General features: G+C 40.7%; 1 protein-coding gene across 1 annotated transcript in view; it reads right to left on the reverse strand.

Moving 5' to 3' along the window:
• The window catches only part of eng (endoglin), a 44,380-nt gene extending 34,834 nt beyond the window's left edge, over positions 1–9,546 (reverse strand). The window contains exons 1-3 of the mRNA XM_035184297.2: positions 9,149–9,546; positions 7,529–7,890; positions 5,753–5,940 (exon numbers count right to left, since the gene is read on the reverse strand). Coding sequence (XP_035040188.1) covers positions 5,753–5,810 — 58 coding nt within the window. The 5' untranslated portion in view covers positions 5,811–5,940; positions 7,529–7,890; positions 9,149–9,546. The remainder of the gene's footprint in view (positions 1–5,752; positions 5,941–7,528; positions 7,891–9,148) is intronic.

Raw genomic sequence — 9,546 nt, forward strand, 5'->3', positions numbered from 1 at the left:
TGCGAGCTGCAGTGGAGATCACGTGGGAGCTGGAGGGGACGAGAGGAACGCGGCGTTAGGCTCCCTCGCCCGGCTCTCTGTATTCAAACAGAGGAAAAGCAAGGCGGTCAGAAATGGATTGTTATTTGGGAGGGGCATAACACTGAAGGAGATTGAAATCGGTCTGAGGCAGCGACAAGTGGTCGCGTCTCCCTGCCACCCAGTCTGACTGCAGGCAGAGCCGGCTCACTACAGTCAAACAGGGGAAGTGGACTGTTTTGACTCTCGACGCCATTTTTAACATGAACAGTTTTTTTTTCCTATACTTTCTTTTTGTTTTGCCCCTGGCGTATTCTACTGCAGCATGTCTTCTGAGAAATCTTTGTCATCTCTTTCCTTTTCTTTGTTTTTTTTTCTTATTCCCCCCCCACACCCCCACACCCCGACAGCCCATTTCTTTTAAATGGCAAAGTCCTTTCTTTCTTTTCTTGGTATTTTGGTCTTGGTATTTTATTTATTTTTCATCCGACGACTCACAGTCTTGTATTTCCACTTTGTCCAACTTGTGATTTAACTCCCCGTCTTTATCTGTGTCTTGTCCTTTTTCTCCTATCTCTCTGTTTCTTTAATCCCATATTTACTTCTCTTTCCCCTGATCTCCCTTCTGAACCACTTATCTGCTCTTTGACAGTTCCCAAAAAATTTGACCTCCCACTCCCTCGCTGTCTCCATGAATCAGTCTTTATGAATTCTGTTATCTCCGTCTGTCTGTCTGTCTCGCTCTCCTTCCCCGGTTGACATCCATTTTCAGACGGCCCTCCCTCCCCCCGTCGCGCTCTCCCTCACTCCCTCCTTCCTCTAGCGGCTCGCTAATCACTTTTGTACTTTTCCTTCAGCCCGTGGAGGGAGACTCTGGGGTAGGCAGAAATGCAAGCAGGCGGTCTGGCAGACAACATCATGATGCCTGGCTCCCACTGGGAAAGTTGTTGCAGCGGGGGGCATATTCAACACCACTTCCCAGGCAGGAAATGTCGCGCACGCAGTGGATGGAAATCGCAAAAATAGAAAGACTTCAGTCAGATGCGTAGATAATGGATTGTGTGTCAGACGGATAGAGTCGACTTTAAGTGGTGGCGGTTATTGTGTTTGCCATTAAAAAGTTGTCTGGAAAGTAAAATTTGAAAAACTTCTCAGAAGGACTTTACAAGTAAGCTGCTAGTGAGACATATGCATACGAAAAAATATGCATTTGCTGAAACGGGATTTAAAAGCCTTAAAAGGGAAAGTGGTCAAACCTTGTGAAGATAAAGTCGTCTTTGTGTCTCAGAAGTAAAGAGGAAATAACCCCCCGCTGATGTCATCCAGGTTATCTCAGCTTGTGCCCGGAAACTATAATATATATATATTATATAAACTATATATATATAAATATACCAGAAAGCCTGTGTTACAAATTGAGGTTTCGGGGTCTGTAAGACAAGGGTGTTTGCCAGGCAGATAATCTTTACTAAAAAGATGAGAAATTAAGGCATTTTTGGAGCTTCATGCAGCAACTAGAAATCAAGATATGATCAGCTTTCTGCTGCTTCATTTTTGACCAATATTATAATATATTAAGGGTGAAGTAGTTCACGTATTTGTACCAAAAATGACCGGTACAGGCCTTTTGGTTGAGCCCACGTTTACAGGCACTGAACCTGCAGAACTTGTTGTGTGCAGAACTCAATTTGAACACAATCCACATCATTTTTTATAGCAGCGGATACGTGGCCATACATACCTTTTTGAGAAGATGGGTTTTTAAGACATGTTGATAATAACCAAGTCTTGTAATCAATTCTTTTAATACTTTTGTAAATGTACTTCATTAGTAGGCAGCGAGTTGCAGTAGTATAACGTAACATGTAACGACTTAAAGAATGACCGCAGTTTAATGTAAAACACAATCAAAAATGAATACAAAATCATTGTAGAACCACTTTAAGGGGGACGTGAAATGTTTTGAAAAGTCGGTTATAGGCTACATTGCCTTTGCGATCATCACATCAATAAGGAAAGGTACCAAATTTATCTTCATTATATTCTTTTAAACACAGCTGTCATGACGTTTTAAAGTGTAGTGCATAACCAGAATTGAATAAACAAGATTAAGAAAGGAGCAATGTCCAGACTCAAACTGCAGAACTGACAGAATCCAAACACACGTCTTCAGCATGTTTTGTTAAAAAAGGAAGGATCAACATATAAAGGGAAGAACAAATTCCACCATTGCAAAGGCATCAGCGTCTGTATGATCCTGGCAAAAACATATTCCCCCAGTGAAATGACTGAAAGGGATTCACAGGTGCTCAGGAGATAAACCCACAGGCTGGACCATGTAAGGCCTCCAAAACAAACCGCAGCATTTTATACACAATCAACCACACAGGGAGGCAGCGTAGTGAAACTAAGACCGGGGCTGAAGCCGTCTGTTCCATTGGAGCCTGACGGACGGTCTGTTCAGAGATTATGGATGAGCCACAAACAAGAAAGCGAGGCCTGACTGATCCCAACATGTAGTGAAATTTTAATAATAAGGCTGCGAGGTGAAAGCAGGGATGATGAAACACACGGACAGGGGGTGGATTTTTTTTTTTCCTCTATAAATAATCCAGTGAAAACAGAATCTCATGACAGAATTTATCTGTTTTCATCAAATGTCAGGGTGAGATTAAGATTTGTGTCCGTGTTGGTTTTCCTCCAGCTCACGAAGACACAGACAGAGAGTCAGTGCTGGAACTACAGCAGTGGAGTCGGGTGGGCTAAACAAGATAACAACAGTTTTTACCAGCCAGCATTTTAAATCGTCCACAGACTCTTTAAAGTTTAATATTAGACAAAGTTTATTATTAGACAAACTCATGAGCCAATGGGAACATTTAGAATTTAAAAAAATAATGTGATTTGCTACATCATCTAATGTAAATCTAAATCATCTGGTATTTGGCCAATCATTATACTGCATCTGTCTAAAGGTAAAGTGTACATAAAGATGGACGACATGGCAGCTTCCTAAAAGTGAAGCCAAATCATCTTGATTTCCCCCTGGTGGCTGGCTGCAGTATAGGTCATGAACCCTACCTCCTCCATGTTAGAGGATAGGACCAAATAACAGATGTCAAACTTTCGTTGTCAAAGGACGGTTCTGTCATTTTAGGTTGGTTCCAATCACTGATCTATGATTGACAGCTGAGACTGACTTGCAATTGGGCGAGAGCATGTATCAGTGGGACCTCCACACTGTGGCTCCACCCCCTGTTCAGACTGTGGCTCCAAATGACATCACAAGGGCAAGATGCAGGTTACTTTGGCTTCATTTTTGTATAAAAGGGAGACGCATCGTCCATCTTTATACAGTCTATGATGTTCTTTAGTTTAATAGCTGCCGTATATTCAAACCATGCTTCCGACGTCATGATTTAATGATCCTTGTACGGAGTTGTCAAACTGCCGAACATATAAAAATTTGATATAAAGCTAAAACACATTATATCATGCCTTCCTGCAATAGGCCAGGAGTATCATGGGAATGGTTGCAGGCTAGAGGCTATTTTTGATTTACTTTTACTGTGTTTACTTCTTCTTTCGAGGAACTTTGGCAGTGTCTGCTTTCACAGTGACTTGCAGCTGGCATGGACGCTATTAAAAACAAACAGACCCCAAATCGCAGTGTAAATATTTTTTTTCACTGCGCCTTATTTAGTCTGAGAAAGTGTAAATTTGATTTCATATAGAGTGCACCGCTGGCCTCAGTGTGTCACGGCTGATGTTTGTGCTTCATCTGTGCGACAACATTGCAGCGCTGAGCCCAGGAGACTGTTTCAGAGAAAAATGACAAATTAATACGACAATACTGGACTGTAAAATGACAAATAAACAATGCACCACTGTTTTGATTAATGCTGCGACATTCAGCGCACAGAGTCACAGGCTGTCTGAGAACAGTGCCACAGCTCCCTCTGGGCCTCCACATAAAGCAGCTGTAGCAGATGCAACAAAAATAAATAAAGAGGAAAAAGAAAATTGTCGTAAGCTTCTTCCAAGAAAGAAAAAAATTGATAGCGAGAACAGGACTATGTGTCACAGAGGCAATTAAGGCTCCGCCAGCCGACAGCGAGACTGATCCCCTGCAGTGGAAGCTACATGAGGTCAACTCTCCGCAGGTCTGCCAGTTGGCCAAAAAATACTTCTGTATCCCCGCCACCAGCACCCCTGCTGAGAGGGTGTTTAGCACTTGTGGCAATATTGTGATTTGTCATACAGCAGGGTCAGCAGCGAAGCCAGATTCAGAGAACAGGCTTGTTTTTCTGGCCCATAATCTTAACAGTGATGTATACGCTCGCCAGGGCTGCTTTGCCTTATTTAAAAAGCAAATTGAAAATGCCAGTTCATCTTCCTGGTGTGTGTTTATAGGCCCAGAGGATGAGAAAGGTTATTTGGCACTTAAGTGTCTGTTTCACCTCCTAATATGGCATTGAATGATGACTGCGGACAAGTTATTTCGCTGCGAGTTAACGTTAAAACTGTGTCACATAATGGTAGGGTGCTTTGCGTTTGTTCTATTTTTATATGTTACAAATAGCAAAAACAATAACATGTAAAAGTGAAACCTCCCTATCATAGGGTTTAGGTGTTTAGAGATGTTCTGATACCAGTGTCGGAAATGCTTCCAGCCGAAGCGTGGTGAAGAAAAAGGGATTTCCGCTGGCGTAGCATTGGATAAAGTAGCTAAAACGTCTGATAAACAATATTTCATGCAGGAAAGTAAAACAGTGACTTTATAAATCAGTAAGAATTCAGTTTCGACGGTATGGCACCAGTGTTGCCAATGGCAACACCAGCAATCTCATAAACAATTAAAGAACCATCACATGAAAGATAGATACAAATATTTCTGTCTGTATCTTGTTATTTTTAATAGCTATCAAACTACAACTGTCAAACTAGATAAGAAAAGAAGTTCTCTGTCATTGATTCTCTGTATGTTTTGAGTAGCACACTAAATAATATATGTAAAAATATGTTCTATAAATTGTTATTAATATGTGTCTTTCGGCTGATACGCAGAGTTCAGATATTGTGAGCGGTGTCAGAAAACAGAGGGATGTGAGACACAAACATCAGTGCAGGGCACCGGGGAGAGCATGAAGCTGGATTGTGGCCTGAGGGCAAGGGCTGAGGTTTCAGATCCCTACTATGGATTACATGTTCGAATTTGATATGGATATGCAGCTATTGGAGGGAGGTGTTCAAAGGAGGACACGAGGAGGAGGACCATATCATATCTACCGGCTGCTCACATGATTTCTTGTGTCCTTAGTAGATTTTATTGTATCCCTTTATCATATTTATCTCCTCTTCTAATGAAATATCGTACACTGCCGCAGTCAGCATAAACCATCATTCAGCCCAGAGACGCCACAACAATTAGAACCTCTCTCCACAGACCCGCTGTAAAACCCTGATTTAGCTTGCAAAAACATAAAAAAGATACAAAAGAAAAGAAACACAATCACAAATAATGCTCTTTTATGTCCTGAGAATCAAACGATGTGAGAACACAAGACAAGATTGATGTCTGCCTTTGAACTGTGGGTTGCAACTGTTGAAATAAACCCTAGGAGGCCCATCTTAGGTTATACACATAAATAAATGCATGTTTCAGCATGAGCACCCAGAGATTTTTTATTTTTCATAGATGCTGAAAACACTGAACATCGGTTGGTGTGCTTACCAGAGAATGCAGCGGTGATGCAGAGAAGCAGAGCCAGCCTCACCGTGTGACCCTCCATGTCTGCTGAGTTTAAGTCTGAGGCGCTGGTGTGGGGCTGAGTCTGGGTCCCTGGGGGATGTGGAGGTACTCTTGGGGGGGCCAGAGGGTAGTTGCTGAAGCGTCCTTGTCTTGCGGCAGAGCAGCGATGACTGTGACAGCGGAAGAGCAGACAATTTTTCAGTCTTTAAAAAGGTCGAAAGGTCAGAGGGAGAGAATAAAAGAGGCGTGGAATCGATGAGGTGATGTGATGGTGGATAAGGATGGGGCTGATTTAGTGTTATACTCAGTGGACAATGTCACAAGTGTGTTGAATCTAACTGAAATCATGAAATAACACAAATATCTGATGCTGATTAATTAATATTAGTGACAACTCCTACATGAATATCAAAAGTTTAAACTTTAATTCTATGCAAGTAAATAATCAAGAAAACATTTGACATTGAGCAAAATGTTGCTTACATGCCTTAAATTCCTTCGCCGAATCAACCTCACAATATTTCTCTGCGTCTTCCCTCGAGCACAATGAGGGGTCTGAACCCACAGGGTTATCTGCTGGTCACTAGCTTCTGTTTCCGGAAGCACTACACGACATCGCTTTCTTTAAATAATATCACAATGCCCAGATCAGATAAGAGGGAGGGCTGCTCTTGTTATATGATTCATATAGCTGGAGGGGAAAGGAAGAGCCTGTATAAACTGTTTATGCACTTCCAAAGGAAAAGATGAAAAAAAAAAAAAAAATCACGTTATTTCCCTGGACTTCAAACTGTAAGTGGGAGAAAATAGCTACAACTTGCAGTGTATTTCATAAAAGTGTGCTTCAGAAATAAATGTAATAAAAGTGTGAAAAAGCAAGTGTGTCCACTAGGACTGGATGAATAAACAACATCGGTAATTCTCGTAATATTATTTTCCTCAATGGCAATATTAAAACAGTGTTATATATTCACTTCAATTTGCTTTACGCACTTTTAGCTGCTTCCTGTTTCATATGTGTCTTTGAGCATCGTTAGAACCGTGATACAAATAAAATGTATCATTTTTATTATCAATATTATCATTATTCTGTACAATTGCTGTGTGATCTTCGCATTGCTGTTACATTCTTTCTTATTATTTGCTTTTTAACTGTTTAGTATTGTAAAGCCCATTGTGACTGTATACAATTATGTATATTATGTAACTTTAAATAATCTTTAAATATATCAAAGTTGTTGATTATTATTTTATATTTATTATTATTATCATCTGTATAATGCTTATGCATAACCTAATCACAGTGAGGAGGTACAACATAACACATTCACTCAGGAGCATAATTCAGTATTTAAACTTCAAACGAGCAATAATTTCACATTTATCATGATAATTATCGATATCGACCAGTGATGGAATGTATTATTTTGAAATATGTCGCCCAGACCTTGCATCCATTTGCAGTAAACTGCTAATTTAATCAATGAGGCGAAATAACCCACTAAAATGAACAGGAAATATCCCTTAAATAATATTAACAGCCTCTTTAGCCACAATCAACAATTAGTTCGCACTTTCTACAACTTTATGACTTTATCAGTAACGGTGCTGATGATTTCACGAGCCTCATAATAAAGTTGAGTGGTCGAGCAGAGAGTTTACTCACTGTCGTCTCTTCTATCAGAGAAATACAACAGCCCTCACGTCCTCTGGGCTCAGTACGAGTGAACAACACAGTGAAGAATCACACAAACTCACCTTCTCGTGCTTGTATAAGTTGTCTTGGTGGAGTAAGTCAGGCTGAGTAATCCACAGGAGAGGAGGTGACAGCTCTCAGAGGTTTCACGGTGTCAGGACTTGGGCAAAACTTTTTCACTGCAGCCCTGGGCGGTGCACATTTACTTTTATACTCCTCCCACCACCGGCCTCTTCCTCCTCCTCCTCCTGCTCTTGCTGGGGGGGTTTTCTTGCTGCCCACTGTCACGCATCGTCCTGTCTGCTCCACAGAGTCCACTGGCTGCGTGTAAATCTGTCAACTCAACGACTGATTTGCAGTTTTCAACCCTGAATGTTAGAGGTGTCAGAAATACTGAGCTGCTCCTCGACCTCCAGGCACCAGGCTGCAGAGAGAAGAGAGGACAACATGTCCAACTGTTTCTATAGACCCCCAAAACACACACAGCTCTGAGGGGAAATCTGATTAGGTAGATGCATAACATTAGGTAAATAGATTAGATAAAATAGATTTCATTTAGAAAAGGAGAACATGAAAAAAAGTAAAAGGAGAGAGAGAGAGAGAGAGAGAGAGAGAGAGAGAGAGAGAGAGAGAGAGAGAGAGAGAGAGAGATACAGAGTAAGAGATAAATATATATATATATATAGGGATTTTATGCATAAATTAAATATTAAATATTAAGTAAAAATGTATATATAGGCCTAAATATGCTGATATTCATACATAAACACAATCTATAAATGCATATACATATACACATGTATATATTTATACAAACATGCATACATGCCTTTAACGGAATTTCTGTCAAAGAACAGTCCACATATGGAAGCAAATCAATAAAAACTTCTAATATGTTGGGGGGTTTTAGGGGGAAAAAAGTCATAAATTTGAAAATTTGGAGTTAAATTGACTCATTGATGATGTTGATGGCTGGTTTTACTTTCCCATGATAACATGGATTGAAAATGGTTAATTGTTGTTGCACTTTCCAGATTACAAAACAAGGGTTTTCTTGAGAAAGAGGGAGGATGAGGGTTTGATCCACAAAGGATCTGATTTGAAACACTTCATAATCACAGTTTTATCTGACATCTGACTGTTTCTTTTAATCAGTTATCAGGCCGCACTTAGTCTGAATCCCACACAGTGGTTGCCCAGGAGCTGCTGTAGTCCTTACAGTGAAGGATGAACCCAGTTTCATGACTCTTGGAGGGGTGATTTCCTTTAATACTAGCAGTTACACCTTTTTATATGTGGCTGTTTGCTGTAAAAAGGTATATAGATAGATGGGAAAGTGGAATTCAGCCATGGTGGCACGGTGGTACAGCGGTTATAGCCTCACACAAAGAAGGTTAAACCCCCTTTTCAATGATGAGGCCTCTTTGCAGTTTTCATGTTCTCCCTGTGCCTGCGTGAGATTTCCTTCCTTGTTTGCGTCTATATGTCGAGACGGATAAGCCGTATAGTGGATGAAAGCATGGAATCCAGACATCATTTGTTTTCTTGTTTATATCCCTGTGCTTTTCCGAGTGCGACGTGGCGGAATGTTTTCCTTACAGTGTGCACGTCAACCTGAGAGGACGTGCAATAGATTAAAAATAAGTTTGAAAAAAACACTTGTATGTGGAATGTAGACCAACCATTGTGTCAGACTTTCAGTTTCTGGTCAGCAGGTATGCTTTGTGGATTTTCAAACAAAGGAACAAGCCAGCAAACCTGAAACAGAGTAAAATCCAGGGAAGGTAACTAAACCAAAGGACGAGGAAATCCAACATGTGATGTGAACCAACCAGCAGAATGGAACCACGAGGAGATGGAGGGATGCTAACAGACAAATTGAGAGAGAGGGACACAGAGACTAAAGGAGGCAGAGATTATTGAACTCAGGTGTGACACATGAGAGCAGGAGCAGATCAAGAAGGAGGGAAACCAGAGAAAGACAGGAAGTTAAGCGAGAGAGGAAAGAAGCTTAAAGTTAAAAAACAGGAATTAATTAACCCAAAGTGTAAAGAAAGATGTAACTCAAGAAAATCTAAAT

The sequence above is a fragment of the Hippoglossus stenolepis genome, chromosome 18 (genome assembly GCF_022539355.2).
Source record: "Hippoglossus stenolepis isolate QCI-W04-F060 chromosome 18, HSTE1.2, whole genome shotgun sequence".
Taxonomy (NCBI): domain Eukaryota; kingdom Metazoa; phylum Chordata; class Actinopteri; order Pleuronectiformes; family Pleuronectidae; genus Hippoglossus; species Hippoglossus stenolepis.